The 26,971-nt window shown below is 49.0% G+C and overlaps 1 protein-coding gene and 1 long non-coding RNA gene across 2 annotated transcripts in view; one reads left to right on the top strand and one right to left on the bottom strand.

Moving 5' to 3' along the window:
• The window catches only part of SLC18A2 (solute carrier family 18 member A2), a 36,503-nt gene that overhangs the window by 6,571 nt on the left and 2,961 nt on the right, over positions 1-26,971 (top strand). Inside the window, exons 4-15 of the mRNA XM_025881107.2 lie at positions 4,379-4,437; positions 4,719-4,802; positions 5,094-5,186; positions 5,983-6,072; positions 6,217-6,260; positions 6,332-6,392; positions 8,828-8,923; positions 18,360-18,438; positions 18,613-18,664; positions 19,303-19,366; positions 21,074-21,193; positions 21,531-21,664. Coding sequence (XP_025736892.1) covers positions 4,379-4,437; positions 4,719-4,802; positions 5,094-5,186; positions 5,983-6,072; positions 6,217-6,260; positions 6,332-6,392; positions 8,828-8,923; positions 18,360-18,438; positions 18,613-18,664; positions 19,303-19,366; positions 21,074-21,193; positions 21,531-21,664 — 976 coding nt within the window. The remainder of the gene's footprint in view (positions 1-4,378; positions 4,438-4,718; positions 4,803-5,093; positions 5,187-5,982; positions 6,073-6,216; positions 6,261-6,331; positions 6,393-8,827; positions 8,924-18,359; positions 18,439-18,612; positions 18,665-19,302; positions 19,367-21,073; positions 21,194-21,530; positions 21,665-26,971) is intronic.
• LOC112830926 (uncharacterized) lies at positions 18,684-23,865 on the bottom strand. The gene is made up of 3 exons (XR_012381646.1): positions 23,453-23,865; positions 21,474-21,644; positions 18,684-19,822 (listed from the first exon to the last, which is right to left on the bottom strand). It is a non-coding gene; the product is annotated as an uncharacterized lncRNA (long non-coding RNA).

Genomic DNA, 26,971 nt, shown 5'->3' with positions numbered 1-26,971 from the left:
CCGTCTACCCCCGTGAGTGAGTTTGAGGCATATGTAGACCTAACGGGAATGTTCCAGGCAGACAAACACTGTAAAAGCACCTCTCTGTTTCTCTCCATAAATCAGGTTAAGAACGTGGCATCATGGTCTTCACTTGCTTACTCTGGGGCTTCCATAGTTGTTGCATCTTGAGAACCAAGAGCTGTTCCAGATGCACTGGATGGATGGGGAAAGAGTTAACTCGGGGTGCTGGGGGACAGCTCCCTCGGCTTCCTCACTCGTTGGCGGCTCCCTGGTCTGTTTTTTATCAAGCCAGCATCAGTGGCTTAATATATTTCCATAGTTACCTCGTATATTTGAAAGCCAGTTATTTGTCCTCACAAATCTTAGCCCACATCTGAATGACAAGAAGGAAGCCGCAGGGCATGGAGTCTCTACAGAATGTACGGTGGTAATTTTTTTTCCTTTGCTTCAGCCAGTTGGTCCGAAGTAGGCTCTGTGGGAATAAGCAGTGACCTTTTCAGTTCTTCCGAGGACAGGGAAGCCAGCTCTTCTGGAAAGGGATTTCCCGTCCTAGATGTTGTTAGGATGGTGTGACACAGTCTTTGCCTCTGAACTGGAGAGAAGCTGGCAGTAGAGTGGGGTGTTTCCCATGGGAGCCAAGCCCCCACCTGAGCTGTGTGGCAGGGACAGGGGTCACCCCCACCCACAAAAGTATGAAGTCCACGGCTCGCATAACTCCCTGCGCGCATCTGATAGCTGAACAAGACAGACCTAGGGGCTAAACCTAAGAATTTTGTTTTGTCTGCAAAATGATGGACAGTCAGACTCCCTAGTAGTACGTTTTAGCAAACGTTAGGCATCATTCATTACTGATATCTCTTACTGCACCACCTTTCAGAAGATCATTGAAAAGGGATATGCCTCCTCTTGTCTCATCTGATGATCGTTTGTACCCTTCTGGATCCCCTACTTCGTGTCAGGCAGAGGGAGCCTGAGTTTTAACAGCCCTGAGAATGGGGCGTGCATTGGTCTCTATGGCAGAGATAAGCTAGTGCTATTAAAGAGAAAAGTATTGATTTTCAGTGATGATTTAGGGGCTATGGAGTTTCTCCATTGGTGTGTAGGTATATATAATGAACATAACTTTTATTGCTTTGCACTTTTTTCCTGGGGATTCAATATATGACTTTTAGTCTTATTTCAATTGGATTAACTGCTCCCTGATGCTCTACAGAGGACGACTGTGGGCTGGGATGACGCATAAGGGAATGGTAATGGGATATTTTGCTAAAGGTTTGCTCTATCAGATCTAGCTCTGCTTAGCACTGAGACTAGAGGCTGACTCAGATCTTCATGACTAATGTCACTTGAGTCTTTGTCCATTTAGGAGACATTGTGGGGAAGGAGAAAGGACACTGGTGATCTGCCCATCACTCAGTGACCCTGGGGCATGGGACAACTTTCCTTCGGAGGTGGGTGTTCGGGGGTTGGGGAGGGGTAGAATTTGAGGGTGGAGGAGTCCAGGATCTGCCCATTGTGCCCTGCTGCCTTGGGACTGAGCTCTGGGGAAAAGATGCTGCCCAGCACTTTCCACTGGGCAGCCCGCTCAGCAGCCTGGCCGGCAATGAAAATATAGGGGGCATGTGTGTCTGGTAACAGGAAGGAAGCCATGTGAGCCCAGGGGTATCCAGAGTGGTTGGCTCGCTCTGCCACCAGGGGTGAGCCACTCTCTTTTTTTTTTTTAAAGATTTTTATTTATTTTTTGACAGAGAGACAGCCAGAGAGGGAACATAAGGCAGGGAGGTGGGGGAGAGGGAGAAGCAGGCTCCCCGCTGAGCAGGGAGCCTGATGCGGGGCTCGATCCCAGGACCCCGGGATCATGACCTGAGCCGAAGGCAGACACCCAACGACTGAGCCACCCAGGCGCCCCAAGCCACTCTATCTTTGAACCTCCACGATCTCATCTAGCATGAGGGTTGGACTGGCCAACCTTTGCGTTTCCTTCCAGTTTGGCCACATGGTTATTCCCTAAGTGCTTATTAAAATCCCAAAGGGATTTAAAACAAACAGCCCATAGCTGCAGTGGTTCTAAAGCAAACACAGCACCTGCGCTTGGTAACAAGAATCCTGTGTGAGCATGTATCCCTCTGGGCACAGAGCTACCTGCTGCTAACCCAGAGACCATCTGTTCCACCCACGCGGCGTGACCCTGTGGTCCTGTATTGGGCATCCCCACCCATGTGTATGCCAGCAGGACCGGACACACCCCAGGCACTCAAAATAGGCCTATTATCCTGAATTTGGGACAAGTTACTTAAATTCTCTGGCCCTAAAATGGAGTCGTCTGAAAAATGAGGGTCCTGCCAGCTACCTCAAGGAGCTGCGGTGAGAATCACAAGGGACGCCCTTGCTAGTTTCCTACTTATGGTCTTGGGGAATGCCAGAGCCTTCTGGTAAGAAGCAGCTACTCGAGATGTGTCCTGCCAGGTGGCCCTGGCCAGTTATCAGGGCTGCAGACTGAGCATCGTTGCACTGGTATTTCCACCAGCTTCGACAAGTACGTTGTTTTCCAAGGAGTGTGTTGAAAGGGGGTGAGAAGCCTCTGTCTATTCTAGGGCAGCTACAAGCATTGCCATATTCCATTCTTCCCCCAAGATGTGCAGGAGTTGCTGGGGAAAAATAAACTGCCTGTGAGTTCTCCTCTCTCAGCCTCCTGGAAGTTTCTTTATTCAGTATCTGGCAGTGCCGTGTAGGGCCTGGGGCTGCGAATGGGGTTCTTTTGCCTAAGTGAGGAAAGCGTGCAGAGCAGTTGGCTCCAGGCTAGCTGAGGTTAGAGACGCTGCCATTTGACACCCATCGGAGCTGCTGTGTTGAACCCTGGCATCTTTCCTGGTTTGTCTGATTGGCTCCGAGCCCCGCCTGGTGAATTAATAAACTCATCTCCGGTCATAGTAGGGGAATTTTTGCATGGGACGGAGGGCTGTCTGGGAATCTCGCATGATTTTGCGATGTTATGTGTATTTTTGCTAGTTTCTGGAGCACATGAAGCAGTTTTAAAAAAAGGGGGGGGAGGGGGGAGTATGACCAGGAACTTTTGGAAAGATTTTATTTAAAGCCACATATGTCCTTTGGCTTCCTGGGGAGGTGGTGAAGTTTGCAGGGAAAAGCCCTAGACTGGGCAGGATAGCCCTGAGTGAAATTAGCCCCAGGACCTTTGACAAGTCACTTTTTTGCACCTCTGTCTCCTCACCTGTGAGATGGGGAGGTGGTCATTTGTCCTTACCAAATCATCGAGCTGGTGGGCGTAAGGGCCTGGAGAATTGAATGCAACTTTAAATGAAGCTATTGTTATCATGATTTCTTTTAGGCAAGCCTGGACGAGAAGAGCCCTTCCAGGCTGAGTAACTGGGGACTCAGGACTCCTTGGTCCTCACTTGGTTCCTGTCCAGGAGCCAGTGGGTCTAGGGCTGGGAGGAAACAAAGCCTGGAGATGTTCTGGGCTGTTCTGCTAGAGGGCGGCCACTCAGCTGGCGTTGAACCCCCTCCGGGGCAGCAGGGCCCAGGAAGCTGCCTTCACTCTCCTGTCCCATTCATGTGGCAGGAGCCAAGTGGTCTGCTTACCTGCAGGCACAGAGAGGAAAGAAGAGAATGGGGGAGGAAACACTTTCTGAAGCCTCTGCTATGTCCCATAGTAGCAGTTGATCACCCACATCTCATTCTGTCGTCCCTCCCGTGCTGGCAGGTGGGTGGTGGCTTGCTCGGCTCCCATCGGAGGGCTGGATGTGATACCTGAAGACCAGGGTCTTCCCACTGCCCCTGTCCACCCGGGGCAGAGCCCTGTATGGACCGTGGTCTTTTCCGAGCAATCAGGATGTGGAATTTTTGCACAGAAAACGAGGCCGATTTTTCTAGGCTGGCCCCGTTGAGGTCAATATGAAGATAGACTTGAGTATTTTCTTGTATCCCCAGTGCCTCTCAAATGTGGTCCCATTGTCTCTGCTGCCAGTTGAATCACTTGATGACCTTTTACTGGAACCGTTGCTTGCCATTGTCCCTTTGGAGAAGCTCTAGCAAAGACAGTAATTAAAGAATTAAAAAAAAATAAAGATGGGAACCGGGGTTGTGTATTTTAGACATGCTCTGGATTGCTTGCCAATATTGTGTTAACATTTATTGCAGAGAAATTTCTGTTCAGAGTGGCAATCCTGAAATGTATTCACGTTCCAAGGTAGTCAAACACGAAAAGGTCACATAGGAAGCACCAACTATATGAATTTTTAGAAAAGTCGACCAAACACTTATCCACCTGATCCCAAAGCGTAGGCAGGAGAGACTCCATATAGAGCCTTAGAAAAATACAGAGTCACCAGAGGGTCCCCGTGCTTTTCTTTTGCAGAATTGGCTATCCAATTCCAATGTTTGCGGGATTCTGCATCATGTTTGTGTCGACAATTAGTAAGTGTCTACTGTTTGCCCTCTGCGTGTGGGTCACGGGGTGGGCTCTGAGGACCCCACACCGGGAATCGAAGCTGCAACTCCGGGGTGGGGGTGGGGCGTTGTGTATCGGCCACGGTTGCAGAAGGGGGTCCGTCAAGTGGTTCGTGGCACAAAAGCGCAGTGCGGTTAGTACGGAAATGGGCCATCGGGTTCAGGGCTGGCTTCACGGAGCTTGTGTGAGCGGCGCGGCCCCGGCGTCAGGCTGGGACTGATGAGCCGCCGGGCTGCTCCCTTGGCAGTGTTCGCCTTCTCCAGCAGCTACGCCTTCCTGCTCATCGCCAGGTCGCTACAGGGCATCGGCTCATCCTGCTCGTCTGTAGCCGGTAGGTGTGCAAAACGCCCGGGAAGTCAGTGCGCCCGGGGCCAGCTGACCAGACCCTTGCAGAATTGGCTGGAATAATGTAGGGAATCACGGTATTAGCAGTGGTGCTTGGGGAGGGGTGCTTAGGGAGGGTACTGCTTTTTCCTTGGCTTCTGCTTCGTCTTACATTTCTGTGCCTCTGGCCGGTTTGGGAGATCACAGGTCTGGGCCCGAGAGGGAGGGCGAGTCACAGGGGATTTCTTTTGGTGCTCCCTGGAGAGCTTGGCTGTTGAGCATTCCTTCTCTTGTTTAGGGATGGGCATGCTGGCCAGCGTGTACGCAGATGACGAAGAGCGAGGCAACGCCATGGGCATCGCCCTGGGAGGCCTGGCCCTGGGGGTGCTAGGTGGGCAAGGGCCACGTGGAGGCCGTCTGTGGGGAGGGGCCTGTGGGCCGCTGGAGGAGGGCTACAGTGCTCCCTGAGTCCACTCCGAGTCTGTTCCCCTCTTATTCCCTACTTTCATGGAGCCTGTGTAAACTGGTGGGACCTTCCTGACCTGGGGGGATGTGGGCTCCCCCTCTGCCTCCCCTTCCCAGCCTGCTGGGTGACCTTGGGCAAAAAAACCAGAGACCTTCATGGGTCCAGATGTAAAATGAAGGCTGGAACAGGGTGGTCTGCCAAGCTCCTTTCTCTTGGGCATTCTCTGGGTTACCATCCCACTTGTGGACCTTCCCACCTTGCTACCTTCCAAGTCTGCCTCTCCCCCCTGCCCTGGCTGACCTCCCTGGCCAGGTGACAGATACCCTCCCTGAGAGGAGATTTGGGTTCTCTCCCTTTGTCGCGTTCCTGGCCTTCACTCGGGAGCCCAAGGTTCTGCCCATGCTGGTTTATAAGGACCAAGGTCCTCACTGACCCACTTTCCTGCTCTCGTTAAACAGCACAGTTGTGTGGCCTGGGTCTGGGTTCTCTCTGGTTTTTACTTTTGGGGTACCCTTGTATGCTCTTGCCCATGTCTTGGGTATAAAAGTGCTTGGAGGAAGTTGCCAGGGCAACTTGACCTGAATAGAATGTAGGGTGGCCACCCCAAATAGTTTTTGGAACAAACTCAGGAAACAAATGGATGGTTCTTGTGGAGTGGCGGGGGCGGGGGGCGCATCAGTCCCAGGGGCCTGGCACCAGCCCCTCTTTCTCTTCCTTGCAGTGGGCCCCCCATTTGGGAGTGTGCTTTACGAGTTTGTGGGGAAGACAGCTCCGTTCCTGGTGCTGGCTGCCCTGGTGCTCTTGGATGGAGGTGAGTCCATGTGGGCACCTTGGCCTTGACCTCGGCGGCTGTGACCTGTGTCAGCAGGTGATCCATTTCACCAGGTGCTTGTGCCCACACCTCTTCTTCTTCTTCTTCTTTTTTTTTTTTTTTCCTTCCCCCTCCCTCTCATAGCTATTCAGCTCTTTGTGCTCCAGCCGTCCAGGGTACAGCCAGAGGTAAGCCCCTGGGGAAGGAGGGTGCTGTGGTGGCCACATCAGCTTTTTTAACCCCTGTTTTTTGCTGACAGAGCCAGAAGGGGACGCCGCTAACCACATTGCTGAAGGACCCCTACATCCTCATCGCTGCAGGTGGAGCGCCCCTCAGTCTCCCTGACCCTTCTCCGCCAAAGCGTGGGGGGTGGCTGGCGAGAACCAGTGTCCGCTTTGCTGCTGGAATCTGTAGAGAATCATGAGCGGCCAAGAGGTTATATATACGTCACCAGGAATGTCTTTCTTCCATCATTAATCTCTGACCCTCAGCCAAGGTCCTTCCTTGGTTTTCACTTGGGGCAAAGAGGTCTGGTCACGGAGATGCCCTGACCCAGAGGTTTGTTTGTGTCCGTGGCCATCACTGTTTGGCCTTGAACTCCCGGAAGGAGTCGGTGGCCCACTGTAGGTGGGCGGTCTGGTTCACCTGGGCATGCGTGAGTAAGGGCTGATGGCAGAGCCCCAGAGGACTGCTCCCTTCCCGTGGAGAGGTCACTCTGTGCAGCACCAGAGAGGCTGCCGGGAAACCCTGTCTACAGAAGGGCCCATCTTCGGGTTCTTGGCCTAGATGGGCTCAGTGGAAGCCCTGGTTCTATGGTTTGTTCATTCATCCAAGAGAGTGTCCCGCCAAGACCATCTCAGGGTTGCGGGCCTGGGGCTGCCTGACAGGGGACCGGCCTTATGCTGCCTGGGCCTGGACGCTGGTCACCAGTGACCACTGGGGTCCGGCCAGGAGAGGGCAGCCCTGAAGTGTGGCTGCAGACGCAGTTAGGGTGAGATTTGTCCAAGCAGTGGTCCCGAACACGGCTAGGGCTGTGGGAGTCTGGCTGAACTTGGATGCGTGCCCTGAGAGCATTCCAGTTTAGCCTTCTTATGCCCCAGGCTGGCTTTGTTGAAGCCTTCTGCTGCTGGATTTGGTCATGGGGGCACCTGTGTAACCCTGGTCTAGACCGTCCCCATCAGGCCAGCTGGTCCCAGTGTTGCAAACCCGGTGTGGTGACGTCCTTATGCAGGGGACCTCTCTATGCCCCCAGCATGATGCAGGGACTGTTCCGGTGCCCAGACGCTCATGGAGCCCAGGCTGTCTCCGATGGAGTGAGGAGATGTGTGGTGAGAGCGGGCCTCCCTGCAGCCCAGCTACACCCACTGCCTCAGGCTTTCTTTGACCCTCACCGCCTCACCCTGACTCAGGGGGGAAAGAGCCACCCAGCACTGAGTATCAGGCTATCACACTCCAGGCAGTGTCTTCTTTGTTCTGGTGGGATTTTAACTTATGAAGGTGACTGAGTGATGACCCAGAGAGGTCAGTGCTATTGAAAGGAGATTTTATTACCACACCACTCAGGGCCACCTGGGGACGGAGCAGGTTTCTTAGGCCAGAGGTTTGCATGAGAAAGGCAAGGCAGGGCTGGGGGAACAGCTTCCAGGGGCAGGCTTTGGAGCTGGGGGCCGACCCCGGGTGCCTGGCACCTGGCCCCGGGTGGATTTAGGGCAGGGATGTTGGTTTGCTGTGTGAGAGTTGGACAAGGAGGGGTTCAGAGCATGGGCCCTGGGTCCCAGGGGAGACATAGCAACTGTATCAGTTTGGCCCTAACTGAACAGATGGCAAGTAGACCAACCCCGAATCTGGGCAGTAGGTAGGTGGGGGGAGCCGGTCATGTCCGCATCCTTTCTCTGTTCCACCTGTAACGTCATGAAGCATGAAAAAACCTTTCTTCATTATGTGAGCCCCTTAATCACCACAGCACAATGTTCTTTGAATCAGGATTCTGGCAAATTAGAGGTTCCTGGGGACAAGGCACAGGAAGCTCCCAGCACTGTGGGGCAAGGGTCCTGTGCGTCTTCTCCTCCAGTGGCTCTACCTTTACCAAGGGTTCTGGTTAACATGGTGGTAATGGATATTTGCAAAGATACGCTATTTGGATAGTTGATTAAAAAAAAAAATCCCTCGACAGCCCATCTGTACCGAATGTACTGGATTTGGGGGCATCCCAGGGCATCTTTAGAAATGTCTGTGTTCATTGCACAGTAAAACTTAGGTGCAGGAGCCTCCAGTTGCTGGGGTCTGTGTGTGGTCTAGAAGGGGCCCACACTGGTGGGCGGCCTCAGGCAAGTAAGTTACTTTGTTAATAAATTGGAACTCCTTTGCCAGTAGGTTGGGATGGGTAATCAAATGGCCTCTAAGGCTCCCTCCAATTCCTTTATGACTCTGGGATTCTAGTTTGAAAAAACTGTTTCTTAATACTTTGTTTAAATTTAATACTTGATTTCAGTTATTAGTATTTCATTTTAATAGATTTAACTTAATATTTAATTATTATTTAATAAGAATAACGATGATGATGATAGTAATAATAAACCCAACTTCCCCAGTCTCCCCTTGACCTGTTGTTTATCTTTTCCTCACAAATAGAAGTTCTGGGCCTCCAAATGGATTGTTCTGGCTGTGGGCATGTGGGGTTTAACTGTCTTTGGAATCAGTAAGAGATGCTCAACACCCAAAATGGAAGCACACTAACCCTCTCCCTCCCTTGAAGGGTCCATCTGCTTTGCAAACATGGGGATTGCCATGCTGGAGCCAGCCCTACCCATCTGGATGATGGAGACCATGTGTTCCCGCAAGTGGCAGCTGGGTAAGGACTGGAGTGGGTGCTTCTGATTCTAGAATTTTTGTCTTCAGGGCGAGTCATTGTAGCCCTGCCAAGCTGCAGGTACCAGGATGATAAAATGATGGTTTCTCTTTGACAATGGGGTCTGTGCTTAGGGTTGCAGTGAGCTTTGGGGTCTGTTTCAGCTCCAGTTTTTTTTTTTTAATCACCCCTGATGGATACAGAATTAGCATAGAGGCATCAGACGTGGGCAGAAACGAGAGCACAAAAATACATTCAGTGTCTCCCCATGTTTCTGAATTAGACTAGTTATGTTAAGTGTGTGTGGACAGCAATAAAATTTATGTGAAAGAGGCTAACAAGCAGGATTTAAGAGGATTAATTTTAACATTTCTAATTTAGACAGTAATACATACTTTATTATTTAAAAAACAGACTCAGAGCAAGGAAATAAATCTTAAAATCTCATGTTCATCTTTTTCCTCCCAGCCCAGTCCTCCATGATATTCATTTTTAATAGTTTTGTGTCTTTTCCCAGATGGTTCTGCATTTATCACCATGTAGGAAATGCTTAAAAGCCCAACTCAAGTGGAATCTTCCCAATTGTATCACTGTGTGACCTCTTGTTTGTTCATGTTTCCAGGTCAGATGGGTAGATTTAATTTTGAAAATTAATTAAATTTTTACCAGTTACACATGTACTTAACGTTTAAGTTAAACATTACTAGCATTACTAGAATTATAATGAAAAAGCCAGTAGTCTTTGGCCTATACCTCCCCATCTCCAACCCCCTTCCTCAGATTTGATAACCTTCAATGCTTTTGGTTGTTTTTTTTCTGCTAAATTATGTCTCTAAATAATAAGTGTAACTGCTGTCTTTTTTTTTTTTAAGTTCTCCAATTTCTGACATTGTCTACTAGCTCCCTAACGTGGTAGATGGAGATTTAATGCCATTATTCTACCTGAAAACATCAAACAACCAACTCACCTGTTTTCTCAACTTCTGTTTTTCTAAAACAATTATATTACGGTTGTTGGTTAGATTGGCATTCAGTATTGACATTGTTGTGACTATGTAAATATTGTTCAAAGAAGAGCTATATAGAGTTTTGTGATTATTTCTTTTTACAGACTTTTGTTTTTCCTGGAGTTAGTCATGGCCATGTCTTTCCATTTTCTTAGTTTTCAATGTAGCATTTATGGACATATACCCAAACTCTCTGGCAGAAGTTAAAGGCCCTCTAAATGTGGCCAAGTACATCAGCAAGCCTAATCTATTTGTGTTTTTGCTTCTTTGTGGACATTTGCCTCACATTACTCTGTCTTGCTCCAGTCTGGACTTACCACTAGGTCATCCTAGGACTTTCCTCTTCCAGTATCTGGGCATCTTTGCCTCTCTTCTGTTTCCTGTATCCTTCTCCAAATTCCTTTCTCTCGGTTTACTCTAGCATTATGATAGAACACATCCTCTAGCTGCTTTCTGAGAGATGGTGCATGGCATGTAAATTTTCAGAGATCCTGCATATCAACAAACATCTTTATTCTCATGTTTGGTTGACTTAGTCTATTTGGGTATATGATTCTTGGTTGGAAATTATTTTTCTTCAGTTTTGAGGCCACTGCTCTATTGTGCTCTAGTGTCCAGGGTTGTTGTTGAGGAGGCTAGTGTCCTTCTCATTCCCCATCCCCTGTAAGTGCTGAAAGGATCTCTTCCTCTCTAGGTTATGAGCGTCCATGATGGTTTTTGCAGTGGGGTCTGTTTTCTTCTACTGGGCACTTGCTTGGTTAGCCTGTTCACTTGGGAAGCTCCTCCTTTTAGTTCTGGGAAATCATTTTGTATTATTTCCTTACTTAATCCTCTCCTCTACTCCATTTTCTTTCTTTTACTGTTACCCTTGTTGGTTTGATGTTGGACCCTCTGTGCTTTATCCTTTTAATTTCTTGTCTTGCTTTTTCTTATTTCCACTGATTTTTTTTTTAAAGATTTTATTCATTTGAGAGAGAGAGAGAGAGAGAGCATGCACACACAAGCAGTGGGGAGAGGCAGAGGGAGAAGCAGACTCCCTGCCGAGCAGGGAGTCTGATGTGGGGCTTGATCCCAGAACCCAGAGATCACGACCTGAGCTGAAGGCAGAGGCTTAACCATCTGAGCCACCCAGGCACCCCTATAACTGATTTCTTCATCTTCATTTTCTAAACTGTCTATTAAGTTTTTGTAATTGGTGTCTTCATATCTTAAATTTGAAGAGCCCTTTCATATTTACTCTAAGTGGTTTTTGGATGTGTGGAAAGGCTGTTGAAATAACAGCCTCTTACCATTTAGTAGGAAGACTTCCACTCCCTTCCTTTCTCAGCCTCTCGTGTTATCCCTGGTCTCCATGCTGCCCGGGCTCCCTGGGCCAGTTGAGCTTGTTTCTCTAAAGAAGCTGTTCTCCTGCCAGGGTGAGTGATTGAGAGCTGGCAGGGTCCAAGTGCTCTTCAAACAGCCTTTCAACCCTCTTTCCAGTTGACAGACTCAGCCTTACATTCACAGTACCTGGAGCCTTCAGTTCCTGAATATACTGGGTTCTGAGGCACGAAAGCTGTTCCTTCTTGTTGGCTGCCCCATGTGCAGTGCAGGTGGAAGGTTCCAGTGTTTTCTGCTGTGTCTATCACTGCTTTCACTCTGCTGCTTCCTCCCTCTCACCGCATTTTCTCCTTTCTCCTTTTGTTTGTTTTTGGGCGTTAAGGGGAGGGTGTGGAGTTTTCTTTTGTTCCTTTATTAAACGGAATTTGGGATAGGAATAGAGAAAAACCTATAGATTCAGTGTGCCCAACATTCATTTTAACGATTGGGTATCGTTCTATTTTAAGGTTATATCATAAATAAGGTTATACCATAAATTTTCCACCGGTTCCTATTGTTGGACATTTGGGTTAATTCGTTTTTGCCATTCAGAAACCATACTTGTAGCAAGATATTCTTACATGTATTCCCGTTCGTGTTTGCAAGTATTTCTGTGTGCAAATTCCTGAAAGTTAGGTGGGCATTCGATAATTAGTAACATTGCACTAACACAAGTATTGTCTTTCCCAGTTGTGTATGTGAGAAGGTGCGGGGGGGGGTCTCGTTTTTATTTCTTTTTACAAATTCTTTACAGTTGAGCATTTTTACATATGTTTCTTAGTTATATCTATTTCCTCTACATGGATTTCTTATTAATATACTTTGCCCATTTTTTCTGGGGAGTTTTGTCCTTACTGATTTTAAATGTTCTTTGCATATTGATATTAATCCTTTATCAGATGTTTTGCAAATATTGCCTCTGTCTTGTACGTCTTTTGAGTTTATAAATGGATTCCCCGCCCCCCACACTCAGAACATTTAAGATGCCTCTAAGTCAGGGTTAGTGGTCTGCCCCTTCGTGTCCTTGTCATTTCAAGGTGAGACCTTTCCCGTGTGGAGATTATTTTTGTCATATGTATTTTCTCCTCATTTATGATTTGTTTTTTACATTAAAATCTTGGATTTACAAGGTCTTAATTTAGGTGCATGGTGTGTGAGAAGGATCTGGTGTTACTGTTTTCTGTATGACTAGCCAGTTACCCTGAGTGTCCACCCAATTTTTCCCAACTTTATCATACTTGAAATGACTGTGTGTCCTTGGGTCTGTTTCTGGGTTCTCTCTTCTGTTCTATTGGTCAGCAGGAATTTCTGTGTCAAGATCCTCCTATTTGATTACTGGAGCTTTAGAACACTGTTGAGTATCTGGACAGCTAGTCCCTGCACGCACACCTTTTTCTTTAAGAATTTATTGATTATCCTTCCTGGGGATTTATTTTCTTTTCATAGTTCTCTCAGCTTATAAATTGCCATCTTTGGATGGAGATTCTCAGTTCCAAGTGAAGCTGACATTTATAGTGCCCCCAGCCTTCCCGCAGGCAACTTTCTATTCCCTCTGCCATGGCATCTTGCTAGATGCTGCTTCCTGGTTCACACTTGTCCCTACCCCAGCCCTCATGGACGCTGCACTGATTGCTGTGTTCTTTCATCAAATCATCCTTCCTTAAAAAGGCCCAAATTGCTTGGGACAGGGCAGGATGAGGGGGTGCTGCTAATGGGTGTGGGGTCTCTCTTTGGGGCGATAAAAGTAGTTTGGAAACGCATAGTGCTGATGGTTGCGCAACCCTGTAAATGGTACACTTGCAAAGGGGGCGTTTTAGGGTATGTAAATGATGTCACGAACAAAATCAAAACCACGCCCCAAACAGCAAGAGTCATTCAGCGACAGAGGAAGGCTTCTTGGAGCAAACCTAAGGCTAGTTCTTAGAAATTTAGCTCAGAACCTCCTGGCAAGGGAGATGCCAGAGGAAACCCAGAGACTCAAAGCTCCCAGGGAAGGCATACCACTTTGCAGAGGGAAGGACTTTTTCTAACCGGGAGTTTTATAAAAGATGAAGAGCCGCTCTTCCTGTCTTATTGCTGATGCTGGCTGTTAACCCCGTGGGCGCCATTTCTCCCCATGGTGGTTTGGGCCTCCAGGTGTTTCCAGGAGGCGCCCCTCATCCCCGCGGCACTTGGTGTGTGCACTGCGGGGTCCACGGAGCCTCTGTGTTCGCTTTGCGAGCGCTCTTGGGCTGAGGCCCTTCTCTGGTGTTTCTCATGTCCCCACCTGACTTCTTTCCTGACTGAATGCATCTTGGCCATGAGCAGGGCACCTCGGCTGCTCCATCATTTTCCTCTCCAGACGCAGTGAGGCTTTCTTTAAAGAAAGTCCTTGAAGTCCATCAGAGGCTGGAGCCTTCCGGGTTAGATAACAGGCTGCAGGCCACCTCGGTTTTATCAGGAGATCCTCTCGTTGGGCTTATCTCCTGGGCCAGATGGTCCGCGGGTTGCATCTTTCCACCCTGAGCTCACGCCCTTCCTGCCTCCGACACGGACTTGGGTTTCAAGAGAATCCCGTATCTGCACCTGTTCTGCCATGTCCTCCCCAGTGTGCACGGAGCACCTCTCCCAGAGCCCCTCAGGCCCCTTGGAGCCTTGGGGTGAGGAGGCCACCAGGGGGTGGGGGATGCGGTACAAGGACTGAGGGTGGAGGTGAGGACCCGCCAGGAGTCTCGGGAGGCCCGGGCAGCCTCCCCTCCCGGTGCAAGGTCATGTGTCAGCTCCCTCTCCAGTTCAGTGTCAAAAGGAAAGCCCTTCTGCCCCTCTGCTTCCCTCAGCATTTCTGGAAAAAGACTGTAAGCTGCGAAGTCAAAGCAAAACAATCTTACCAGGTGCCCAGGGGACGCACGACGGCTTTTGTTGAAAGCTGCGTTTTTGGCCATAATTTTTAGAGGAGGTAGATGGCGGCCTCAGGAATGGGTCATCTGGAGCTCGGAAGAAGCCCATGGACGCATTCCCACCATCCCTCTGGGGCTGCGTGTCCAGCATCAGCTCCTTGGGGGCTTCATGGTGGGTTGAGCCTTGCCCTCTTGTGCCCGTTGAGCCGGTGGTCAAAGCCGGGCTTTCCATGGAAGCACAGGGGTGGGCGGACGATCCCCGTGGATGAACTTTCTCATAGGTGCAGGGGCGAGTGAGGAGGTGCGGGCGCCCCTGTGAGGAGAGCAGCGGCCCAGCCGAAGGGGAGGCTCCCACGTGTGGCCCCTGCACTGTGTGCAAGCCGGCCCGTCAACACGTTCCTCCTTGTGTCAGGAAGAGGCGGACAAAGACTTTTTTATCGCATTTGCAGGGGATACGGGTTTGGGGAGGGACAAAATTGCCCAGTTGGTTAAAAAAAAAGATCTCCTAAAAGATCTCCCCTGGCACCAACCAAAGTCTGAAAAGGACAAGGAGGAATCCCTCTGGTGAGAAGGTAGAGTCCTGCCCTAGGGTGGAAGACGCCCCCCAGAGGCCAGCAGGGACGGGGTGGGGGTGCGGGTCGGTGCGCTGTGAGCCCCTCGAAGGTTGCGTGAGCGTTAGCGGCGGCTCCCCGGGTGTGGAACAGGCGTGACTGCCTCCAGAGCCCGGAGTGGCCCAGGGGCCAGATGGTGGAGCCAGCTCCACCATTCCCTTGGTCCTTCCCCAGGTGCTATGGTCACGTGTTGTGCACCCAACATGGAGCTGGGCAGGGGCAGTTCTGGGCACCGTGTTTCAAGGTAGAGGAGTGACTTGAACTTGTACACGAGGGTGGCAGTGGATGCCCAGCCACTGGGAACGACCCTGGAGCCCTGGTGGTGGTTCGCTGGGGAAGCCAAACCGTGGGTGGGAGGCATTTTCTCTCGTGCTGGTGGCCTGGCTGGGGGAGGAGGTGGAAGGTTCCAGAAGGCACACCAGGACCAGTGGGTGGAAGTGATGGCAAATTTTGGGCTTGGTGTTAGGACACCTGCACCTCGCAGGAACTGTCCTTAAGGATCTGTCTGGAAGAGCAGTGCTCTCAGCCCGGGTCTCTCTGAGCAAAGCCAGGGGGTCTCTTGGGACACCAGGCAGGCTGCTGTGGGAGGCACACTGAGGTTTCTAGGTTTCTTTGAGTTCCTAGAACGGGTTCTGTCGGTTGTGTGGGGCGGTGGGGGCCCTGGCAACGCAGAGGATGCCGAAGCTATGGCAGATCAGCTCTCAGGGGCTTGGAGGCTGAGGTCCGAAGCTGGAAGTCAAGAAAAGAGGATCCTGGCTCCAGACTACACTGTCGTCTCTCACCCACCGGAGGCAGGCTGCTGGACAAAGGGGGCCCTGCCTTCAAGGGACATTGGCGTCCCTCAATACTTTTGGTTCTGTGAAGTCAGTGTCCTTACACGGGTTTTTTTCTCTAAGTGATCAGCCGTGTTCTGAGCATCGCCTGTGTGCCACCTGGAGCTGGGCGGTGGGAACAGGTGTTGTGGTCCCCTCTGCCCGCTAGGAGATCACTGCAGTTTGGGGAAGGCCAGACCGCCAGGGTGAAATGCCAGGAAGGAGCTCACAGGGAAGGACAGGGCAGGGGAATCAGACGGGGAGGACTAGTTGCCCTTGGAACCTCAAAGCCTTCCTATGAGATGAGTGCTGGAGAAGCGGTCACTGTTTCTTGGGCTCTGAGAGGTTACAGTGACCCACTGGAGCCTCCGCTAGTCCGTGTCTAGCTGAAATGAACATCTTGCTTCTTGCCTTACTTCCGGTGCTTTCTCCTGGAGAAGCATGAAACTGGAGTTTGCCACCTGAGAGTATTTGCCGTCTATGGAAAATCAGGTGCGTCTACAAGCGGGTCCCACGGGTGAGCCTAGCACCCCATTCGTAAGTCAGGAAGCTGTAGCAGATCTGTGGCTTCCTCTGGAGCACGTTGCTGACCCTGCTTTGAGGCTTTGCTCCTAGAGTCAGGACTCACCAGGAAGCAGGGCTCCCGGCCGGGTTCTTTGCAACCCACATCCTTTTGGCTCCAGGTTACGGCAGTGTTTGTGGACCGGAATTCAGCCCATAGGTGGGGTTTGGTTGGCTGCTTCAGTGTCAGCCTGCGAGGGCTATATGTTTTTAAAAATTAGTTGCCAACGTTTACAAATCCCAGAAGATTTCATGTATGACCCCTGAGTTCAGGCTTTTCTAGAAAAATTGGATCTTCCAATCTGTGACCTCAGTCCTCCAGAGCAGTAATCGTCCGGGAGGAAGCGCAGCTGCTTTCCTGGAGGGGGTCGAGGCCCTTCCCGTCCGTTTTCCTTTTGTTTCTTGGACGCTGAGGCCCAGTGTTGGTGGCTCTTTATCATGACCCCTGTGCTGTTATTTGTCTCATACTTTGCTCCCTTCCTTCTTTACCTCCTCCCCGAACCCCAGAGACACTCATCCTGAGACCAAGGCCTTCGTGATTTCCTATGTCTCCAGACTAACTCGACTACGTTGTGGTCAAGGTTAGGCCTAATTACCGGCTGCTTTGGGGAGCATCTGGGTTCCCAGAGCCCTGCATCCGTACCTGTGTTAGTCCCTGACATAGACATGTTCCAGTTCAGGCGTCATCTGCTTCCTTCCTTTGAAGACGTGCTCATGGCGACTAGAGCCACGCTGTGGTCATTGTCTTCACTGTAGCACTGAGCCGGGCCCATGTTATCAGGCACGTTTGCTGAATCCGATTACCCCCAACAATCATTTGGCTGCCCCTATGACAAGTGTGACGGAAATGGTTTCCTGGAACATGAAAATGAGATTGCTCTTTATTATTATTTCCCAGGTCACCAAGCCTAGGATGATTTGGTTTTGGATTTCGCTCCTGAACCTAATCATTTTGAAGTCCCTCCTGTGCTAGAAGGCTCAGCCTCTCTGGAGGGTTTGATGGCTTGCATTCGTGCTTAGAGAGGTGCAGGGAGAGGCTGCTCTTTCCTTGAAGGGCCAAGATCACACTTGTCTGTCTGCACGCTGCTGAGCTGCAGGGACAGGAAAGGCCCCAGGCCCTGTGCATTTCCAGTGCCTACCTGCTGACCATCTAGTATATGGCATGTGTGTCTGGCTTGTACAGTCATGGGATTGAGGACAGAGCAATGTTCACCATGAGTGGGCAAGGCTTAGAATCAAATCTGGTATAACTGAGTCCAAGAAGAACATCAAAAGTATGACTAGTTTGAAAAGCCATCTTTTGAGAAGAGATTGTCTATTGTCCTGATAACCGATGGGGACCACACGGAGCTGATGTGGACAAATCCCCAGCAGCCAGGCAGGTCACACTCGACGAGGACTTTCTGTTTAATGCAGAGATGACGTTCAAGGCGACCACCACCACCCGCACCTGGAAACTGGCACAGGCTTGGCCCGGGGACGACAGGTCTCTGGGAGAGCATGGAAACCTTGGACATGTCAATGACCGTCACGTGACTTGGCCACAGAAAAGGACCACATGGACATTTATTTTTTTTAGACATGGAAAGATGTTCATAAAGCTAGTTGAAAGAAGCAGGATGTAGAACAGTAGTACAAACCCATATTTTGTTTTTTGTTTTTTCTTAAAATCCCATGGACACACATTTATCTGTGTGTGTATGAACTTGTGTGTATAAACTTACGGGAGGAGATCCCCATGCTCATTCTCTGAGTGATGGGGTTTGGGATGATTTTAACTTTTTTCTTGGTCCTTAATGTTCCCGTTTTTTTTCCCCAATGCCTGTGTCTTCCTCCTTGTGGTAAAGTAACAAAGGGGTGAGGCCGGAGCAGGCGGTGCTACTGCTCGGCGCGTGTGGGGTCGCAGTGGCCCCGCTCCTGTGGCGGGAGATGCCCAAGTCAGGCCGCGCGTCTAGCCACCCCCAGGCAAGATGGAGCTGTTGATAGAGGAATGGATTTCATTTCTGGAGTGTCTCAGCAGCTTTGTGAGGATGGATCAGGCCCGTTGAGGCCAGTCTGGATCTGTCAGCCGCCGGATATTAGCTGCTTGGGTGCTGGCCCCAGGGCTTCTCTCCTCGGTTCTAATCACCATCGTGGTGTCTGACAATTATTACTTTTTCTAACACTTGACTGATAATCAATACTGATAAGGTGTCCTTTTCATAAATTTACAGGCATTGCTTTCTTGCCAGCTAGCATCTCTTATCTCATTGGAACCAATATTTTTGGAATGCTCGCACACAAAATGGGGAGGTAAGATGAAATTCAAACAGTACTCTCTTAGAATAATGTATCTCTTTTAAGCAAATTCTACATGTTTCTGCCTTAGTTATTACAAGCAATTGTTTTAACTTCTATTGAAAAATTGGACTGGGGAAAAATCGGAGTGGTCATTTACTGAAGGTGCTTTTTTTGTTTTCTTGGTAGGTGGCTTTGTGCTCTTCTAGGAATGATAATTGTTGGAATCAGCATTTTATGTGTGAGTAAAAGATATTTGACAAGTGGTAATGGTGTGTAAATAAAACTTTGCTTTGGGCCAGGATCCCCAGGAAACCTTTTATAGCTGTGTAAAGTTTGTTGATTTTTGGTTTTATGATATCTTCCATTTTCCTCTGATTTTTTTTTTTATCATCTTAAACATTTTGGACAAGATTTTCCAAGGAATACATTTTCATTTTATGTCAGTTGCAGGTTAGGTAGTATATTTTGTTGCATAGTGTATATGTCACTATCCCCTCATCATCTTAAACATTACAGTGTCTTAAAACACTTTCAAACAACTAGCCTGAAACAACAGCAAGATGTTTTTCTAGAATAAAACACCTCTACCAATGGCCCGTATCTACCGCAAGTGAGGCCTTCTGGTTCTTGTCAGAAGCGGAGTGTGGTCCAGGCTCATCTCAACTGTGGCAGTCAGCGAGTTTTCCTTGGTGGTCGCAAAACCCATTTCAGCTTCAACTTTTAAAGACTTGGAGGTCCCGGTTCTTCCCAAACACGACCCTCTTCCTTCCTCCCATTTCCTTCAGAAGGAAACATGCACACCCAGGCCAGAGGTTTTCCCAGAAGATTTACAGTTGGATATGGTGATTCTCGGGTAATGTTTATTTCCTCTTACAGATTCCTTTTGCAAAAAACATTTATGGACTCATAGCTCCCAACTTTGGAGTTGGTTTTGCGATTGGTAAGTCCCATAACCTTATGCCTAAATTTGAAACTTTGTTTTCCCCACAACTAAGAAAGATCTCCTCTTTCTTAGTTGATTTGGGCAGACTGTAGTTCCTCAACCTAAAATTTCCGGAAGCTTGAGAGGAGGCTGTGGGCAGCTACGTTCAAGTACAGCCTGACCACTATCTATAGATAGATACCTGCTTCTGCGTACTAGTCCTTTATTTCCAGAAAACCAGTATTTTTAAAAGCCTGATATTTACAGAAGCAAACGGATACTCCGTTGCTGCCCTCGGGCAAACAAGAGAATCCCTTGCTCAGAGCCTGTTTGTTTGGGCTCAGGTCTGTGCACTGAGCTGCTCCTATGAACCAGGGTGGGCAGGGGGTGGGGTGAGGTTTGGTACAGAAAAGGTGAACAGAGATATCGATCACCACCATGCTGCGGGACTTCTCACCGGCAAAGGGGACGAGTCTGTAATGGGAGGAATAGTCACATGTTAGGAACAATCTCGTGAACATGTTCTATAAATAGTATACATTTGTTTCTCATTTGTAATATACAGATGGCACCTAATAAAAGTAAATGCTAAATCTATCACAGGCTAAAGGCGAGAATTGAATCTTTGGTACTGTGGAAAGAGAGAAGGGAGCCTCTGCAGACTCCCCAGGCTGGGTTAGGTTTGTCCTCACACAGCACCTCATGATGTGTGTGACAACTGTGATTCGTATTTCAGCTCTTTGCGGCCCGTCCGCCCCTTCTGTCCATTTTGTTCACCCCATGGCCCCAGCACCCTCCACATGTTAGGGGATCAAGGAATACTCATTGAATGAAAGAAACTTCCCTCCTCTTCTTGCCGCTAGTCCTTGGTGGGGGTGAGGGAGCTAACTTTGGAGTACCCTGCTGGAGGGGTCCACGGATGATACAGTCTCCTTTCAGCCGATCATTATCTGCACCATTTTATGGATGGGGAAGCCAGTGTTTGGAGAGAGAAGAATGGCCGTGCTCACCCCGCCAGGGACTTGAACCTAGGACTCAGCACACATGCTCTTTATGCTTCCTGTCCCAGCCTGTTGAAGGAATAAGAGATTATAATCCTGGCCTTGGATGTGGTGTTTGTTTGAGCCCCAAATTAGACCTCTTTCAGTCTCTTCCCTGAGCAGGGCCGGGTGACCTCTCAGACAACTTCATGTTCTGATTCCTTCCCATCTTCCCTGATACTTTCCAGCTTCTTCTTATGGTTGTGTGTGAGGCTAAGGTGTGGCTGAGGACAGGGGTGTGTGAGGTTTGTAGATGTGCCCCCTGGCTGAGGGCAAGGGGCCAGTGGGCCAGAAGAGAGTTAATCTGGAAAGCACCAGCTGGAAGCAAGTGAGGGGGCCACACAGCCAGTAGCCAGCACCCCACTGGATGTGAAGCCTGGTCTGTGAGTCACCAGAGGACTGGAGGCCCTCCCCTGGAAGATGGGCCCTTCAGACCGTAGAGGACAAGGTGAGATAAGGTGGAGAACAGGCGAAGGTGGCCTGGGTTCCAGTCCTAGCCTCAGCCACCGGCAGTCTGTCCTCAGTGAAGTGTATGCCTTGGGCAGCCTGCCTTGAGACTCACAGGTGGTGATGACCACTGGGGAAGAGCTGGTGGGGTTGTGAGGTTAGGACACAGTCCCCAATATTCCCCACATTTTTGGGTTACATCCATTTTCCATAGACCATGTTCCCTGACTATCCACAGGAATGGTGGATTCATCAATGATGCCCATCATGGGCTACCTGGTCGACCTGCGGCACGTGTCTGTCTACGGGAGCGTGTATGCCATTGCAGATGTGGCGTTCTGTATGGGATATGCCATAGGTAAGGACTCTGGCTTTTCAAAACAATGTTTTAGCTTAATGCATGATCATGCTGGTTGAAAATTATTTAAACTTTTTTTTTTTAAGATTTTATTTATTTGAGAGAGAATGAGAGATAGCACGAGAGGGAGGAGGGTCAGAGGGAGAAGCAGACTCTCTGCTCAGCAGGGAGCCGGATGTGGGACTCGATCCCGGGACTCCAGGATCATGGCCTGAGCTGAAGGCAGTCGCTTAACCAACTGAGCCACCCAGGCGCCCGAAAATTATTTAAACTTTTGTACCTTCCTATCTGTGAGACATCTGGAGAGAGGTCAGTCTAATTCTCTGTTTCCTGAAAGGTCCTTCTGCTGGTGGGGCTATCGCAAAGGCAATCGGATTTCCATGGCTCATGACCATTATTGGAATAATTGATATTCTTTTTGCTCCTCTCTGCTTTTTTCTTCGAAGTCCACCTGCCAAGGAAGAAAAAATGGTAAGAAAATTTTGGGCCACAGTCAAGTGTTTCTTGATCATTTTAGCATGGTCTTCTGGATAGTTTCTTCATGGCTTAATTATAAAATATGTTTCTGCTCCTTTTAGACAGAATTCCCCAAACATAAATGGTCAAAGTTTATACCACATGGGCCATATTTTTTTTTTTTTTTACTATATCAAGCATTTTGTTTGTAAATGTGAAGAATGAAATGACTTTTATACATATGTTAGCAGTCTGTATAGCTCTTGTCCACCAGACATGGGGTAGTTCAATGTGATTTTCTTCAGCTATTGAAAATCTTGGATATTATTTTTTTTTGCCTCCTGTGCCGAGTCCTAAGATTAGCCATTTTTGGTGCTGTTTGCTTTTCTCCTAAGCCTTACAGCTTTCAGTAATAGTGTTTTAGTCCTTACTGCAAAAGATTCTAGAGATGGTTTTGGTGTAGATAACAGAGCATTTTGGAAAACTATCATATATGTACCTCTGGGCCCACAGGGGCATGTCTAACCTTTAAATTCACAATTTTATAACCAGAACCGTAACTAGATGAAAGATATAGAATTGAGTATAAGGCGTTCCTCTTCTGAACAGATTCACTTATTGATTCTAAACTTGAATTTTGAAATGCATTAGTCGTGTTAATCTGACAGCCTCCATACGTGGTGGTAGAGTTTTTAAAACCTCCCATGGTGACAGATTCTCGTCCAGCTGGAAGAAGAGTGGTTTAGATTAAGAGTGAATGAGATAACCAAGGCAGGCAGAGACAGTATTTTTGTGATTATGAGGTTCGCTTGTGATGTTCTCTTGGGGGTACATCAGAAGTTCTTTCTGACGGTTGAACTGAAATGGGTCTTGATGCTTTGGCATTTCTTGAACTGCCCTTTTATGATTTTCCCCAAAGAGTGAGTTTAAAAACAGACACAGATTCTAAAGTTAGGCCATGTGCAGCATTTATTTGTTTGGAGCGTTCTTTGTATTCATGAATTCCTTCAGTATATTGAAAAAATATATTCAGCATTGGGCACTGGTCTTATGCCCTTTATTATACAGGATGTAAAGCAGTAATTTTGAATCACTCAGGCCCTGTCTGATGGAAAGAAGTGGAAAGTGTTGTGGAAATACCCCGATGGAAACCACCCCTGCTTCCGTCCTCTTGCTTAGATGCTGAACAACCGTAGTGCTTTATCTGACAGATCATCTGACCTGTCCCCCGGCCTGACCCCCACACAGTGCCTTGCCCAAATCAGGGTCAGAAAATTCTCAGTGCAACAACTAAAAACTGTCCTTCTGTTGCCACCATATCAATTTGATTAAGGCTGAAGGAAGGTTACTCCCAACCCTTTTTGACCAAAAAAAGACAAATCACCTACGAATGCTCCTGTCCCCGCGGGAGACTGTTGATGATTCTTGGGAGATAGTGAAGGGCTGGCATGGCCTTGGAGCCGAACTGTCCCATGGGGAAATGACCGCATCTGCCTCACTGGCTTGCTGGGAGGATTCGGAGGAGAATCCCGCGGGGTGCTTAGCCCCGTGCGTAGCACACAGGAAATGTTCATTCAGCAGATGTGTTACTATTTCCAGTACCACCCTATACTTCTTTCTTGCTTTTACTGAATGCTCTGATTTACTGTCCGCCCAGAGTATTGTCCCTTTGTCCTCTCTGTGAGGTGAGTGCTTCCTTTTGCTCCTGAGACCCCAGGACTGCTGAATGGGTTTCCCTGGCCAAGCAGCAGACGTTAGTGGCTGTTGGGTTATCTGTGTGTCGGCAGCAGCGCGATGGCTTACCTGGGGCGTCGGAGGAAATGAGCGAGATGAGAGAGGTCCGAGGATGAGCTGGGGGATCAGCCTGCCCACCAGCTGCCACCGTGGGGTCCCCATGACGCCGGGCAGGAGGCAGGCCCCCGATGCCTCTTCTCTTCCCTCACGTAAATCCGTGCTTTAGTTCACGTGACGATGCCCGGGAAGTGAGAGAGATGATCTTGAGAGGCAAAGCAACAAGGATTGCAGGCTTCCATTTTACTTTCACTGTAAAATGTCGAAATCCTTAATGCATGCCTAGGAAGAGGAATCCTTAAAAACTTGAGAAGACGCGCATCTCGCTGCCCGTGATCACAGGTATCACACTGGATTCCGTCTGCCCCGTGGAATGGTGGCCTTTGAGGGTGGCCGGCAGCGGCTGCCTACTCACGGAGCAGGAAGCAGCCTAATGATGCGGGGGGGGGGGGGGTGGGGGGAGGGTGGCGAGGCCGGGACGGCAGTGGGCCACGGAGGGGACAGAAGTGATTACTGCCCACTTGAGAAAATCCAATACTGACCAGTGCTGGCGCTCAGGATGAGCAGTTACCAGATGCAGGGGGGGCAGGAGAGCCGGAAGAAGGCCTATAAACTATAGCAATTAATTCTTTCATTAGGCAGCGTTCTGATAACGAGGCATTGGGGCTTCCGCTGTTTTCTATTGAAGGATCAAACGCTGTTTTCATGGGTCCACAATCGTAGAATCATGGACTAGTTGGTGAGCGCTTGAGTGCTTTTTCTATCTGGTGTACTTGGTGTCCTTCTTTCTTCCTCTTCTCCCTCCCTCCCTCCCACCCTCCCTTCCTCCCTTTCATCAGTGCAGAGGGAGAAGAAAACCTGTTTGTTACTCAGGTCCCTTTGCAAGTGTAAGAAATATCCACTCTGCCACGTGATTTAGGTACACGACAATGCCATGCAGCCCATGATTCTCAGAGTACCCAGGTGAGAATAGCTGTGTGCTGGAATGGATATGTTTTTCAGGTTGAAGAATTATTTTTGAAGATAGGGCACGTTTCTTACATCTTACTCTTGAAGTTTCTGGTTGTGGCCCAGAGGGGAAGGTCGGTGTTTGAGATCACAGCTTGTTTTCCTGGGTGACTCTTGGCTCTCTCATAGTTGTTTCCAGAGAGTCCTTCCGTCCTTCCTGCTACTGTTTCCTGAATGCAGGGTCCAGGCAAAGACCTGCATGTTACAATCTATTTATAGAAATGTGTCCTTTTGCAGGGCATTTACATAGTGGATATGCACAACCATCACTAATTTTTTTTTTTGTTTTTTTTTAGATACAGTAAATAAAACTTTGCAGCATACAGGCCTGGTATCTCAAAATCTCCAAGCCTGGAGGGGCTTACGCTTCAATGCTTTTCCTGTCTGAGTATCCTGCTGTGTATTTAATTTATATACTTCATTTGGTCCAACAAGGCTTTTACCACTTTGGAGAGCCTCACTCTGCTCTGTGTCTGATAGGAAGCCAGGCGCTTGGTGGGGGTTCATTTCTCAGTAACTGGGCTCTGTTTGGGATTCAGATACCCTCCTCCTTCCTCTGTTGTCTTTGGTGGAGAGTCAGACACACCTTGTTCCCCAGCAGAGTGCTGGCTTAAATTACCTGGCGGCTCCATGAGCCGCGCTCGTGGCCCCTACGCGCTTGACTTACCCACTTTCTCCTGTTCACCCCCCTTCTGTCCCTGGCTCTTTGGGAATATTACAGATGCCGTCTGGCTTATTTGATCACATATAACTTGTTATAAAAGCAGATGTCACAGATGTCACACATTCTTTCAAAAGAGGTTCAGAAGCCAGTAAGCTAGGTTTTAAGAGCTACGAAACAGTATTTCAAGAAAGAAAACTTATTTATCTGGACTAGGCTTTGTGTGCAAATGTGATTTGGCTGCATTGATAACTTCTGACCACTGAGGTCTGTTCGATGCTCCTATCATCAGTCTGACTGAACTTCCCTTGCAACACAGCTGTTTGAGTCCGTCCTAGGTGCCCAGTGTGAGGTTTCTGGGATCCTTAAGAAGTCTACATATACGCAGAGTCAGGTCTGGGGGGGGCGGTGAACCAAGAGAGGGCAGTTATGAGAGGGGTAGAATGATAGCCATCCTTCCCAGGGCTCTTGCTGCCTGTGGGTCAGGGATCGAGGCCCCTTGCCTGGCGTTCAGGGCCCTGCAGTCTGGTTCTGGTTGGTCTTTCTAGTTAACGTCTGTGTACCTCAACATCAGACCTCTGTGGTGGTCAGGCTGGCTCACTTATTGTCTCTGTTTTTATTTTATTATTTTATTTTTATATTCCTTTTGAGAGAGAGCGAGAGTGAGCAAGTGTGCTAGTTGGGGGAGGTGGTCAGAGGGAGAGGGAGAGAGAGAGAAGCCCGAGAAGACTGCTTGCTGAGTGTGGAGCCCAGTGCGGGGCTCAGTCCCATGACCCTCTGAGATCATGACCTGAGCCGAAATCAAGAGTCAGCCGCTTAACCGACTGAGCCACCTAGGCACCCATGCCCCTGTTTTACATAGTGGCTCGTCGAGGAGATAATTCATACTGTGCTCACAGTTCCTTTGCTGTGCCCATCCTTCCCATCCTTCAAGGTTCAGCTCGTGTCCCATCTCCTCCATACAGCTATCCCTGAGCACTTCACCCACCTGTGTGTGCTGTGGGACCTGTCCTTCCCTTGTGGGGAAGTTACGGAGGTGCTGGGTTAGGACCTTAGGGGGACGGCAGCAGGTGCCCAGCAGGCTGTTGGTAGCCATTCGGCTCTGCTGTAGTTCTAGATGATACTATATCACTAAGGCAGTGCTTCTCATAGCATGTTGACACCACTGTCATGAAGGGTTAGGGACCTGAATTTCAGGTTTAATTTCACCCCCCCCCCCAGGTGATTCTTGTGCATGTTTCTTTGAGGATCACTACCCTGTAGAGGTGAGACGTTGAGGTCTTTGGAGGTTAAACCTTTTGTGTAACAAGGATATGTCCATACGGGGAGAATGGTCCTCGTGGACAATGTCTGTTGCATCAGTTACTGAGTTTTAGAAATTGAGCTCTTTATTAAATACATGTATCAATTCACTTGGCATGAAGCATAAAAAAAAAAAGTTAAATTTGCAGCTGATGATTTGAGCTGGCAGCCTGACTTAGAGGGTCAAGAAAGTCATTATCTTAACATGTCACCCAGGCAGATCATTTTAGAATTTCTCAGGAAATGATAAATGGGTTAGCACTGTGTGGAGTCATAGAAGTTATCAAATGTATGGGGCAAGACCTGGGGGGCGTAGCTGACAAACACCGAGATAGGTTGCCGTAGGCCAACATGAGATAAATTTTAACAGATAAATGTTTCCAAGTAGATTTTCATGCTGCAAAAAAAGGTATTGGGGGAATAGTTTATATGGAGGAAGACTCCAGAAGGCACAGCTGGTGGGAGAATCCATGAGTTGTACCCAGTGTCCTGCCATGCAGTGCCCCCCCCTCCCCCCCCGCCTATAGCAGGAACAGACTTTGGCACAAGGCTATCTGGCG

Source organism: Callorhinus ursinus, unplaced genomic scaffold (genome assembly GCF_003265705.2).
Source record: "Callorhinus ursinus isolate GAN/ISIS: 27379988/994484 unplaced genomic scaffold, GSC_fseal_2.0 scaffold20, whole genome shotgun sequence".
NCBI classification, from domain to species: Eukaryota; Metazoa; Chordata; class Mammalia; order Carnivora; family Otariidae; genus Callorhinus; species Callorhinus ursinus.
This window is presented reverse-complemented; position numbering and strand designations above follow the sequence as displayed.